At 38.3% G+C, this 15,218-nt stretch overlaps 1 protein-coding gene across 1 annotated transcript; it reads right to left on the reverse strand.

Annotated features, from left to right (window-relative positions):
• Positions 1–1,976: 1,976 nt before the first annotated feature.
• LOC310865855 (uncharacterized protein) lies at positions 1,977–9,657 on the reverse strand (the record flags this gene model as incomplete). Its single annotated transcript, XM_083775064.1, has 2 exons — positions 1,977–3,635; positions 8,020–9,657. 2 exons carry the CDS (start codon positions 9,655–9,657, stop codon positions 1,977–1,979), a joined length of 3,297 nt encoding a protein of 1,098 aa, XP_083631190.1.
• Positions 9,658–15,218: the final 5,561 nt, after the last annotated feature.

Consider the following 15,218-nt stretch of genomic DNA (forward strand, 5'->3'; position numbering starts at 1 on the left):
AAAGCAATATGGATGTATTTTTGTTTTTGTAAAGTTGTCAATTTGTGTCAATGTAGGACATTGTTTATTAGGCCTACTGATGCAATAACGTGATTCGTGAAAATCAAGTTATTGCAATAGATTTGAAGGCCTTTTGATAAGGCTCTAGTGAATGAATACATTATTTTCTTTCTTTCTTTTTTGGTAACGAAATGTTACATTTATTAGGACAGGAGATTGTGTCAACTTTTGTAGGCCCATTATATCAATCTAGGCATATTACTGTTAAACATATCTGTGTGTCCTGAACCATGAGAATGAACAGGATAAATTATGTACAACAATTCAACTTATTTCATGTTCAACAGAAGAGAAAAGGTTTTCAGCTGAGAAAGACATTTCTTTATTTACCAGACATGAAGCAGAATGCACAATGTCAAAGAGTGGCCACCAGGGGTCAGATAATACTGTCTATCAGTGCCTAAAGCCCATGGAGGACGTTCCAACATTTACATAACTTTACTGAATATCTAAATCTTGTTCATATCAATACACTATTTTAAAAATTGCTTCCTCAAAAAAACAACTAACAATTGTATGTTTGTTAGGCACAATAAAAATAAAACAATACATGGGGGACTAAATTAATTTCGCTTCTATATGCCACCAAAATGTGGAACGCCCTACCAACAGTCATCAAGACATGCGAATCCCTTGACTCCTTCAAAACTGCACTAAAAAGGGCACCTACGGACGGCTGCAATTCGAAACTGGCCCCCGTAAAATCTGAATCCCCCCCCCCTTTTCCCCCTCACTGTATATGTTTCTTTTCCCCTTTTACCTCCTCTATGATGATTTCCCGTTTTGACTATAGTTGTGTATATTCACACGTCTCTTAATGTTTTGATGAATTGAAAATGGTGGGCCCTATTGTAAACAAGTGTAATGCTTTATGGTGTCGTCCACTCACAGTTAACAGTTTTTGTATTTGGTTGTACTTGAAATGTACTGTAATTCTGCAAACTGTTAAATATTTCAATCAATCAATCAAAATTGTGTACTATGATAGAACTCCATGTGTGATCATTGTTACTGTACATGTGCAGATAAAAAATCACACCTGTGTGAAGTGAGGGGCACTCTTATCATCGTACATCATCCTGACGTAAAATAGACACATATTATGCCCATTTGCTCATACTATGACGTAAAATTCTCCATTCATCGTCAATGGGAATTTAATGTTTGTGTGGACATAATGGACACTAAGCCAATTTGCTCAGACACATATGTAAATTGTCCATTCAATGTCAATGGGAATTTGTGTAGAACGAAAATACCGATTTGCTCAGACACATAGATTCTCAGTTTGTTGTCAATGGGAATTTAATGTTTGTAAATCTACACTAATAGCTGAATATAGGAGGGACTAGCACCCCTAATACTAGGGTAAGCATATCGGCCAACTACAAAATGAGTGAAATTCAATTGGTGCACAGACTGCTATACAATGGCTCATGTATTTTTTCATTTAATCTTTAATTGAAAACACATCCACATAAACAATTATTAACATCAACATCATTACATATTTTTAATTAACAATTCTGTAGTAATTGCTTTAATGTACAAGACTAACAATGAAACATTGCATTTCCTGATTAAGAATTAATTCACATTAATGAAAATATTGGGTTTACCTTAAACTTGAACGCAATCACATGAAACATAAACCAAGTCATTGTACGAAGAAAGGAATATAGATGTCAGACAGAATACAATTTAAACTAAATATTTTGATACTCAAATACTCAATTTAATATTAATCTCTGGCTGTACTTCAGACAATCATGTAAAAATCATGTCTGTTTATGCAGTAGAATATGAACAACTCTTAAATGGCATGATTTGAACCAACAGTTGACTAAAACTGTGAATCAACCGTCCATATACATTTTCTAAATAAAAACTAACCTGTTCATGTTAAACTGAGATTTTTAATCAATTTGACTGACAGGAGAGATGATCAGAGGAGCAGAGTTTGAACCATCATAATTCAAACTGGGACTGAAGAATGGATAGAGTCTCTCAGTGAAGGAGCAGCCAATGAAAGAGTAGAGATGAACTCTGGACTCCACATCATAAAAGGAGACCAGACCCTCCTCATAATCCACAAACACTCCCACTTTCTGGAGCTTCTCTCTTACAGGGAGGAGGACAGTAGGGCCAGCAGCAGCTATGTACTTATTTCCATTCCTCAACACTACAGACCAGTAACCGTTGTTGGGGCTCAGTGCGATTGGTCCCTTCCTGTTGATGGACTCTCTGGCCACTCCTAAATCCCAGTCAGTCTTCCCTTTAACCTGAACCTCATAGTAAAACCTTCCTGAGGAGAAGCTTTGTTTTCCTAAGACACAGGGACATTGAGAGAATCTCTCTTTGTTGTCTGGGAGATTCTTCTCCACGTCTCCATGACTCACTTGTTTTCCATCCTCAGACAGGATGAATTTGCAGTGTGCTGTATCAGGGTCCAGAGTCACATCCACAGCATATTGCTGGACCCTCCTCAGCTCAGCATCACGCAGCTCCTTCTCTATCTCTTGACTGAGTGTCTTCTCCAGCTGAGCTACAGCTGTCTTCACTGTCCCCAGGTGTGGAGACTGATGGACGTTGACCGTTGTCCAGTCCTTGGTGGGTCTCCATCCAGTGTTGATGGAAGTGAAGTTCTGGAGGAGGTGGAGGTGGTCTTCAGTGAGTGAGAGCTGCTTCAGCTCAGAGCTTCTCTTCTTTAACTCAGTGATTTCCTGTTGCAGATCTTTAATGAAGCCTTCAGCCTGTTTCTCTGTTGTTTTCTGCTTCTCTTCAATCCCACCAATGAGCTCAACCTGGCTTCTCTCAATACAGCTGATCAGAGCAGTGAAGACCTGCACACTTCCTGCTATCTCTCTGTCAGCATCTTTCTTACTGAGATCTACTGAGTGTTGGACCTCCTGGACCTTCAGTTGTCTCTCCTGGATCATCTGCTGAACTTCAGCCTCTGTCTGTCCCAGCTCAGCCTTCTTTCCTTCATATGCCTCTTTCATAGACACAATCTGATGTGACTTGTGCTCTAACTGAGTGCAGAACTGACAAACACACGTGTGGTCGGTCTTACAGAACATCTCCAAAGGTCTGTCATGTTTCTTACACATATAGTCCTCCAGGTTCTTCACAGGGTCGATTAGTGTGTGTCGTTTTAATGCTGGGACTGTGCGATGACGCTCCAGGTGAGTCTCACAGTAGGAGGTCAGACACATCAGGCAGGACTTCACGGCCTTGAGCTTGTTCTCAGTACAGACGTCACAGGAGACGTCATCTGGTTCAGCAGGTTCTGGGGTTGTGGTTGAAGTTTCCTTCAGCTGCTTTGACTTCCTGAACTGATCAGCCATCTCAGAGAGGACTTTATTAACAGAGAACGCTGGTCTCTTGTAGAAGGTTTCTTTGCATAGCGGACACTGACACACATCCTTAGTGTCCCAGTAACGTGTGATGCAGGCGTTGCAGTAGTTGTGTCCACATGGAGTGGTGATCGGATCAGTGAACACATCCAGACAGATAGAACACAGGAACTGCTCTTCAGACAGGAGGCTGCTGCTGGAACACGCCATCTCTACACGCTGGAAATAAAAAGTGAAAGAAATGTAGTTCTTGAATGAAACTGTTCAATGGTTATAATAACTGGATCTGATGTTTCTTTTGGAACAGTTGTTGACAGTCAGGTACATATTTACACATAGGCAGACAGGCACATGCCTGTGTGATGATAGGCATGTGCCTATGTTAGTACATTTACTTAACTACATTTACTCAAGTACTGTACCTTGCTGTACTTGAGTATTTCTAATTCTACTCCACTACGGATCAAAATATTATACTTTTACTTTATTATTTGTAGATTTATCATTACAAAACATACATTAAGCATACATTACATGCATTAAGCCCTATATATATTTCGTCCATTTGAAAATAGATGATCTACTAGCTCACAATAGGTTGCGATGCGACACATTGTGAGTTTGTATATCTGCTATTTTCAAAAGATCTTTTTATACATTTGAATACTTGAAATGGGACATTCTGTATAAATGAGTTTTGGTACTTTAGGTATATTTTGATGCCAAAACTTTTGTACTTTTACTCAAGTAAATTTTGTGTTCATGCACTGTCAAATAAGTCTAGGCCTACATCTATTCTAAGGTAGCATATACCTGTATAGACATATTATCCTGCTCATTACTGTGCGGAAATATACATAAAACTTTGTGTTTTCTTGTACATTCTCGTAAATCAAATCCCCAAAGATCATTAATATTAGATTTACAATTAACAGTTCTATAGTAATTGCATTAAAGTACAAGACTGACAATAATACATTAGTATTCCTGATATTTTCCTGAATTTAAAAACAATGTCAAACTGTAAGGCAATACAAATTATAAAACACACAATCAAGTTTGTACCAACAAAGAAATGAAGAAAAGATTTCAACAGTCAGATATAGAATAGGAGCGACAGTAATCAATGGCTTGATTTGAACTGGCAGGTGAATCTGTAAATTAACCTTCCATAATTATACACCTTTATTGTCTTAAATGAAAACCTTTTAGTGAAGCTGAGGTTTAGTCTAATCTGTGTGATTGACAGGAGAGATTATCAGAGGAGCAGAGTTTATACCACCATATTTCAAATGGTGGTATAAATGAGGTGAAGAACAAACAGTTGCTGTTCCTTTCTGACTTACGTTTGCTCTTGGACGCACACAGGTTGGAGGGTTGCAGGAGGTGGTAGAAGGTGGAGCTTTATGTTTGGGAGACAGGCAGCAGTGGTTTGGTGATCTGGGCTTTGGGAAATGAGTGCAGCTAGGCCACTTATATAGCCTCCCACACCTGTGCGTGGCCAGGGAACAACCTGCCATTCAATCAGGCCTGATTGGATTGATGAGCCTCTCCATGAGCCTTTTGACACTGGGACTGAAGAAAGGATACAGTCTCTCAGTGAAGGAGCAGCCAGTGAAAGAGTAGAGATGAACTCTGGACTCCACATCATAAAAGGAGACCAGACCCTCCTCATAATCCACAAACACTCCCACTTTCTGGAGCTCCTCTCTTACAGGGAGGAGGACAGGAGGGTCAGCAGCCATGCACAACTCAATACAAAGTTAGTATTGAGTTGTGCTTGAACTGTAATTCTGCAAACTGTTAATAAATACTTCAATCAATCAATCAAGCTATAAGTACAAAGGTCTTCAAAAAAGGCATCAAAATATACTCACAGACACAGTAGCCTATACCAGCAAACCCTATAGCTGCAGAATGTCTATTGGATTGTAATTATTAATGCATTGATATTTTGTTATGTGCTTGTGCTATATAATATGTATGTGCTGCACTGCAGCACATACATATTATATGGAATCACTAAGTAAAGCAAAATTACCTCGAAAGTACGGTAAAATTCCACCTGTTTAAGTTAACATTTGTACGCTCAGTTACATAATTATGTAATATTACGTTGCAGTAGATTATTACATTATGATCTATTGCACTAAAAAGGCCTGTTGTCTTCAATTTACTTTATACAACATTATGTCATCAAGTTGACTTGATGATGAAAAGCAATATGGATGTATTTTTGTTTTTGTAAAGTTGTCAATTTGTGTCAATGTAGGACATTGTTTATTAGGCCTACTGATGCAATAACGTGATTCGTGAAAATCAAGTTATTGCAATAGATTTGAAGGCCTTTTGATAAGGCTCTAGTGAATGAATACATTATTTTCTTTCTTTCTTTTTTGGTAACGAAATGTTACATTTATTAGGACAGGAGATTGTGTCAACTTTTGTAGGCCCATTATATCAATCTAGGCATATTACTGTTAAACATATCTGTGTGTCCTGAACCATGAGAATGAACAGGAGAAATGATGTACAACAATTCAACTTATTTCATGTTCAACAGAAGAGAAAAGGTTTTCAGCTGAGAAAGACATTTCTTTATTTACCAGACATGAAGCAGAATGCACAATGTCAAAGAGTGGCCACCAGGGGTCAGATAATACTGTCTATCAGTGCCTAAAGCCCATGGAGGACTTTGCAACATTTACATAACTTTACTGAATATCTAAATCTTGTTCATATCAATACACTATTTTAAGAATTGCTTCCTCAAAAACTTCTTCAAACTAACAATTGTATGTTTGTTAGGCACAATAAAAATAAAACAATACATGGGGGACTAAATTAATTTCGCTTCTATATGCCACCAAAATGTGGAACGCCCTACCAACAGTCATCAAGACATGCAAATCCCTTGACTCCTTCAAAACTGCACTAAAAAGAGCACCTACGGACGGCTGCAATTCGAAACTGGCCCCCGTAAAATCTGAATCCCCCCCCCCCTTTTCCCCCTCACTGTATGTTTCTTTTCCCCTTTTACCTCCTCTATGATGATTTCCCGTTTTGACTATATAGTTGTGTATATTCACACGTCTCTTAATGTTTTGATGAATTGAAAATGGTGGGCCCTATTGTAAACAAGTGTAATGCTTTATGGTGTCGTCCACTCACAACTAACAGTTTTTGTATTTGGTTGTACTTGAAATGTACTGTAATTCTGCAAACTGTTAATAAATCAATCAAATTAATCGATCAAAAAACATGGGTCTTTTGGCTACCATTTGGTTCATTCTCAGGGGGTTTTAGGCATTGGTTGCTCCCAGAAACTCCCAAAGTAGAGTAGCCGTTAAGACTGTAAACATCCTATCCTACGTTGTGGGAAAGTATCATATTTATTTGAAGCAATATTACATTGTAGCCTACAAATGCACTGTTACAAGTGAAATACGTATTAAAATGTTTTAAGTGTCTATTTGTACTAGAGACTTTGTCTCTAAATGTTTTTGATGAATTGAACAAGGTGGACCCCAAGTGTAATGCTTTATTGGGTCGTCCACTCACAGTTAACAGTCTTTGCATTGAGTTGTGCTTGAAATGTAGGCCTACTGTAATTCTGCAAACTGTTAATACATATTTCAATCAATCAATATTGTGTACTATGATAGAACTCCATGTGTGATCATTGTTACTGTACATGTGCAGATAAAAATCACACCTGTGTGAAATGAGGGGCTCTCTTATCATCGTACATCATTATGATGTAAAATAGACACTAGGCCTATTTGCTCATACTATGACGGAAAATTCTCCATTCATTGTCAATGGGAATTTAATGTTTGTGTGGACAGACACTAAGCCGATTTGCTCACGTAAAATTGTCCGTTCATTGTCAATGGGAATTAAATGTTATTCTCCTACTTTGTGTAGGACAAAAATAGACACTAAGCCAATTTGCTCAGACACATGATGTAAATTGTCCATTCAATGTTAATGGGAATTTAATGTTTGTAAATCTACACTAATAGCTGAATATAGGAGGGACTAGCGCCCCTCAAAAATACTAGGGTAAGCATATCGGCCAACTACAAAATGAGTGAAATTAAATTGGTGCACAGACTGCATACAAATGTAGGCTACATTATTACAATGGCTCATGTATTTTTTCCTTCTATCTTTAATTGATAACACATCCACATAAATTATCATCATCATTACATATTTTTAATTAACAACAGTACAAGACTGACAATGAAACATTGCATTTCCTGATAAAGAATTAATTCACATTAATGAAAATATTGGGTTTACCTTAAACTTGAACGCAATCACATGAAACATAAACCAAGTCATTGTACGAAGAAAGGAATATAGATGTCTCAGACAGAATACATTTTAAACTAAATATTTTGATACTCAATTTAATATTAATCTCTGGCTGTACTTCAGACAATCATGTAAAATCATGTCCGTTTATGCAGTAGAATATGAACAACTCTTAAATGGCATGATTTGAACCAACAGTTGACTAAAACTGTGAATCAACCGTCCATATACATTTTCTAAAAAACCTGTTCATGTTAAACTGAGATTTTTAATCAGTTTGACTGACCGGAGAGATAATCAGAGGAGCAGAGTTTATACCACAAACATTCAAACTGGGACTGAAGTATGGATAGAGTCTCTCAGTGAAGGAGCAGCCAGTGAAAGAGTAGAGGTGAACTCTGGACTCCACATCATAAAAGGAGACCAGACCCTCCTCATAATCCACAAACACTCCCACTTTCTGGAGCTTCTCTCTTACAGGGAGGACGACATCAGGGTCAGCAGCAGCCCTGTACTCAAATCCATTCCCCAACCATATAGACCAGTAACCGTTTTTGGGGCTCAGTGTGATTGGTCCCTTCCTGTCGATGGACTCTCTGGCCACTCCTAAAAACCACCCCGTCTTCCCTTTAACCTGAACCTCATAGTAAAACCTTCCTGAGGAGAAGCTTGGTTTTCCTAAGACAGAGGCACATGAAGAGAATCTCTCTTTGTTGTCTGGGAGATTCTTCTTCACGTCGCCAAGACTCACTCGTTTTCCATCCTCAGACAGGATGACCCAGGGGTTTGCTGTATCAGGGTCCAGAGTTACATCCACAGCATATTGCTGGATCCTCCTCAGCCCAGCATCATGCAGCTCCTTCTCTATCTCTTCACTGAGTGTCTTCTGCAGCTGAGCCACAGCTGTCTTCACAGTCCCCAGGTGTGGAGACTGATTTATATTGACCTTTGTCCAGTCCTTGGTGGGTCTCCACCCAGTGTTGATGGAACTGAAGTTCTGGAGGAGGTGGAGGTGGTCTTCAGTGAGTGAGAGCTGCTTCAGCTCAGAGCTTCTCTTCTTTAACTCAGTGATTTCCTGTTGCAGATCTTTAATGAAGCCTTCAGCCTGTTTCTCTGTTGTTTTCTGCTTCTCCTCAATCCCATCAATGAGCTCAGCCTGGCTTCTCTCAATGCAGCTGATCAGAGCAGTGAAGACCTGCACACTGCCTGCTATCTCTCTGTCTGCGTCTTTCTGGCTGAGATCTACTGAGTGTTTGACCTCCTGGACCTTCAGTTGTCTCTCCTGGATCATCTGCTGAACTTCAGCCTCTATCTCTGCCAGCTCAGCCTTCTTTCCTTCATATGCCTCTTTCATAGACACAATCTGATGTAACTTGTGGTCTAACTGAGTGCAGAACTGACAAACACACGTGTGGTCGGTCTTACAGAACATCTCCAAAGGTCTGTCATGTTTCTTACACATATAGTCCTCCAGGTTCTTCACAGGGTCGATTAGTGTGTGTCGTTTTAATCCTAAGACTCTGTGATGAGGCTCCAGGTGAGTCTCACAGTAGGAGGTCAGACACATCAGGCAGGACTTCACGGCCTTGAGCTTGTTCTCAGTACAGACGTCACAGGAGACGTCATCTGGTTCAGCAGGTTCTGGGGTTGTGGTTGAAGTTTTCTTCAGCTGCTTTGACTTCCTGAACTGATCAGCCATCTCGGAGAGGACTTTATTAACAGAGAACGCTGGTCTCTTGTAGAAAGTTTCTTTGCATAGCGGACACTGACACACATCCTTAGTGTCCCAGTAACGTGTGATGCAGGCGTTGCAGTAGTTGTGTCCACATGGAGTGGTGATCGGATCAGTGAACACATCCAGACAGATAGAACACAGGAACTGCTCTTCAGACAGGAGGCTGCTGCCGGCACACGCCATCTCTACACGCTGGAAATAAAAAGTGAAAGAAATGTAGTTCTTGAATGAAACAGTTCAATAGTTATAATAACTCGATCTGATGTTTCTTTTGGAACAGTTGACAGTCAGGTACATATTTACACATAGGCAGACAGGCACATGCCTGTGTGATGATAGGCATGTGCCTATGATAGTACATTTACTTAACTACATTTACTCAAGTACTGTACCTTGCTGTACTTTACTTGAGTATTTCCAATTCAATACTTTTAATTCTACTCCACGACACTACTACACTAAGGATCAAAATATTATACTTTTACTTCCTTATTTGTAGATTTATCATTACAAAACATACATTAAGCATACATTAAGCCCTATATATTTTTTTTGTCCATTTGAAAATAGATGATCTACTTGCTCACAATAATTTGCGATGCAACACATTGTGTGTTTGTATATCTGCTATTTTCAAAAGATCTTTTTAAATACTTGAAATTCTGTATAAATGAGTTTTGGTAGGCCTACTTCAAGTAGATTTTGATGCCAATACTTGTGTACAGGACTTTCTACATGGTAGTATTGATACTCTTACAATTTACAATGTAGGCATTTAGCAGACTCTTAATCCAGAGAGATTTACATTAAGCAAGAACAAAAAGCATGGCAATACATCACATATGTAAAACAAATGAATCATACATAAGCTAAGAACGTAACAGTGGATTTATATATGCATGTATAGGCCTACTTTATAGTGCTGTCTTTATGAGTCTACATAAAATGCTATCTTAAGTTACATAAGTTGGGCCTTTGCATATGCCTGTAAATTTGTGCTACGGGCCATGATGGAGTCTGAAGAGGTGGGTTTTCACTTTTCAGACTACGGCGGAAGATTGGAAGAACCCTGCTCTCACGGGCGGGGTTACTCTTTGGTTACATTATTGAAACCTGTGATTTATACTGAGGATATCAAAGAATAGTAGAAGATCATGTATGGATATATACATTCTCTGTCAATTAATGATATTGTAGCTGTCCCAGCAATGGGTATTTTGTAATATTCTATTTTATTGCTTACCTTTCTGAAAATGTATAATATGTGAACATTATATGTATGTTTATTTGGGTACATATTGTATTTGTATGCTGTGTGTGGTGCCCATGGTCTTTCATTACTGTTCATTATGACCTAGAAGGGCATGCAGGAGCAGAGCCCTGTGATTAGAGTGAGGCAGCATTGATTGCACCTGTGTGAGCTGAACTCAGAACAAGCCGAGTCTCAGTGGTGCAAGGAGCTCTTCCCACGTCTAAAAAGAGTGTCCTTAAATAAAGAATATAAGAGAAGATAACATAGCTCTCCTAAAATAATCTGCAGAAGGCGCACACGGTATGTTACATGTTGTTGTTTTCTTTGTTTGTAAACAGCGTTGTAATTCTGTCGTTTAATTGTTTGTGTACATCTCATTGTGTTTGTTTACATATAATACGGACATCATGATTGACTGACAACAAGGACATTCATATTTCATGTTTCATTGTGTTTAAAAGGATATCGTTGTGTTTTGTGTTGCAGTTTTTCACGTTGTCTTGGGGAAATAAACAACCTTGAGATATCAGTTGGAGCGTTTGTTATTCTGCTGGATAGGAGCGGATATATATATATATATATATATATATATATATAAATATATATATATATTGTATTAAGTCATATATAGTTTGTTGTAGGCTACTCACCTGTCTAAGTATTTCTGTGAAAGATCCGTCTGAAGGTGTCAGTGTGGTAGAGAGAGTGCAGTGAGCTGTCTGCCACCCAGCTTCTGTCAGCGCTGTACTTTCAGTTTACATTTACTGAGAAACTTCCTTGTTGCAGTTAAAGGGACACTTCACCCTTTTTGCAAAAATAATATATGTTAATGACGTTTAGCAGATTTAGAACACTTTCCTGGGGGATAGATCCTTTATGTGTGTAATATGTGGTTTTAGGTATTTTAGATTTGAGCAGTGAGCAGATCCACTCTGCTCTCCACTACTTCCCTCTCCCAAATCTCTCCTCATCCTATCCTCGTTAATTTCTATGAAAGTTAGTAAATCAAGACTTGTGTGGTATGACTGTACTGATAGAACTCTGTGTGATCATTGTTACTGTACATGTGCAGATAAAAATCACACCCATGTGAAGTGAGGGGCACTCTTATCATCGTACATCATCATGACATACAATAGACACTATGCCTATTTGCTATGACGTAAAATTCTCCATTCATGTCAATGATGGGAATGTAATGTTTGTGTGGACAAAATAGACACTCTAAAGTGTAGAAATAACAACATGGTCACATAATCGGTTCCATGAGTTGTAAAGTTTTATGAATGGATTAATTAACTCTTAAAGCATTTTCTTGTACAGTCTCGTAAATCAAATCCCCAAAGATCATTAATATTAGATTTGCAATTAACAGTTCTATAGTAATTGCATTAAAGTGCAAGACTGACAATAATACATTAGTATTCCTGATAAACATTATTCATGCTCTTTAATTTAAAAACAATGTCAAACTGGAAGGCAATACAATAAAACACACAATCACACAACAACAAAGAAATGAACAGTATAGAATAGGAGCGACATTAATCAATGGCTTGATTTGAACTGGCAGGTGAATCTGTAAATTAACCTTCCATAATTATACACCTTTATTGTCTTAAATGAAAACCTTTTAGTGAAGCTGAGGTTTAGTCTAATCTGTGTGATTGACAGGAGAGATTATCAGAGGAGCAGAGTTTATACCACCATATTTCAAATGGTGGTATAAATGAGGTGAAGAACAAACAGTTGCTGTTCCACAGCCTTTCTGACTTACGTTTGCTCTTGGACGCACACAGGTTGGAGGGTTGCAGGAGGTGGTAGAAGGTGGAGCTTTATGTTTGGGAGACAGGCAGCAGTGGTTTGGTGATCTGGGCTTTGGGAAATGAGTGCAGCTAGGCCACTTATATAGCCTCCCACACCTGTGCGTGGCCAGGGAACAACCTGCCATTCAATCAGGCCTGATTGGATTGATGAGCCTCTCCATGAGCCTTTTGACACTGGGACTGAAGAAAGGATACAGTCTCTCAGTGAAGGAGCAGCCAGTGAAAGAGTAGAGGTGAACTCTGGACTCCACATCATAAAAGGAGACCAGACCCTCCTCATAATCCACAAACACTCCCACTTTCTGGAGCTCCTCTCTTACAGGGATGAGGACAGGAGGGTCAGCATCAGCCATGCATAACTCAATACAAAGTTTGTATTGAGTTGTGCTTGAACTGTACTGTAATTCTGCAAAGTTCAAAGGTCTTCAAAAAAGGCATCAAAATATACTCACAGCCACTGCAGTAGCCTACCAGCAAACCCTATAGCTGCAGAATGTCTATTGGATTGTAATTATGTGCTTGTGCTATGCAGCACATACCTGTTTAAGTTAACATTTGTGCGCTCAGTTACATAATTATGTAATATTACGTTGCAGTAGATTATTACATTATGATCTATTGCACTAAACAAAGGGCCTGTTGTCTTCAATTTACTTTATACAACATTATGTCATCAAGTTAACTTGATGATGAAAAGCAATATGGATGTATTTTTGTTTTTGTAAAGTTGTCAATTTGTGTCAATGTAGGACATTGTTTATTAGGCCTACTGATGCAATAACGTGATTCGTGAAAATCAAGTTATTGCAATAGATTTGAAGGCCTTTTGATAAGGCTCTAGTGAATGAATACATTATTTTCTTTCTTTTTTTGGTAACGAAAATGTTACATTTATTAGGACAGGAGATTGTGTCAACTTTTGTAGGCCCATTATATCAATCTAGGCATATTACTGTTAAACATATCTGTGTGTCCTGAACCATGAGAATGAACAGGAGAAATGATGTACAACAATTCAACTTATTTCATGTTCAACAGAAGAGAAAAGGTTTTCAGCTGAGAAAGACATTTCTTTATTTACCAGACATGAAGCAGAATGCACAATGTCAAAGAGTGGCCACCAGGGGTCAGATAATACTGTCTATCAGTGCCTAAAGCCCATGGAGGACGTTCCAACGTTTACATAACTTTACTGAATATCTAAATCTTCTTCATATCAATACACTATTTTAAGAATTGCTTCCTCAAAAACTTCTTCAAACTAACAATTGTATGTTTGTTAGGCACAATAAAAATAAAACAATACATGGGGGACTAAATTAATTTCGCTTCTATATGCCACCAAAATGTGGAACGCCCTACCAACAGTCATCAAGACATGCACATTTTGTAAACAAGTGTAATGCTTTATGGTGTCGTCCACTCACAGTTAAAAGTCTTTGTATTGAGTTGTAGGCCTACTTGAAATGTACTGTAATTCTGCAAACTGTTAATAAATCAATCAAATTAATCGATCAAAAAACATGGGTCTTTTGGCTACCATTTGGTTCATTCTCAGGGGGTTTTAGGCATTGATTGCTCCCACAAACTCCCAAAGTAGAGTAGCCGTTAAGACTGTAAACATCCTATCCTACGTCGTGGAAAAGTATAATCATATTTATTTGAAGCAATATTACAGTGTAGCCTACAAATGCACTGTTACAAGTGAAATACGTATTAAAATGTTTTAAGTGTCTATTTGTATACGTCTCTAAATGATGAATGATGAATTGAACAAGGTGGACCCTCTTGTAAACAAGTGTAATGCTTTATTGGGTCGTCCACTCACAGTTAACAGTCTTTGTATTGAGTTGTGCTTGAAATGTACTGCAATTCTGCAAACTGTTAATAAATATTTCTATCAATCAATCAAAATGGTTTACTATGATGTGTGATCATTGTTACTGTACATGTGCAGATAAAAATCACACCTGTGTGAAGTGAGGGGCACTCTTATCATCGTACATCATGACGTAAAATAGACACTATTATGCCTATTTGCTCATACTATGACGTAAAATTCTCCATTCATTGTCAATGGGAATTTAATGTTTGTGTGGACATAATGGACACTAAGGCCCAATCCCAATTCGTTTTTTAACCCTACCCCTCAGCCCTTGCCCCTTCCCCTTGTCCCTACATAATGAGTGTCAAGGGGTAGGGAGATAAATCATCCCCCTAGGAATTGGAACGTCCCTAAATATTGAACGTCCCTTGTAGATATTGATATACAACCTGTTCTCAGAAAATAGCTGATCTGCAAGCTCACTACAGGCCAGTGGTCCCCAAACCTTGATGGCATTTCTGTCTCTAGGACCCCCAATTTATATTGTAATATCAATGTTAATTAACTCTGAGAGTGTACAAACTATCATTTAGCCCATAACCCACTTTGTGTATATTCACACGTCTCTTAATGTTTTGATGAATTGAAAATGGTGGGCCCTATTGTAAACAAGTGTAATGCTTTATGGTGTCGTCCACTCACAGTTAACATTTTTTGTATTTGGTTGTACTTGAAATGTACTGTAATTCTGCAAACTGTTAAATATTTCAATCAATCAAAATTGTGTACTATGATAGAACTCCATGTGTGATCATTGTTACTCTACATGTGCAGATAAAAA

Source organism: Protomyctophum parallelum (genome assembly GCF_964188405.1).
Source record: "Protomyctophum parallelum genome assembly, chromosome: 10".
NCBI classification, from domain to species: domain Eukaryota; kingdom Metazoa; phylum Chordata; class Actinopteri; order Myctophiformes; family Myctophidae; genus Protomyctophum; species Protomyctophum parallelum.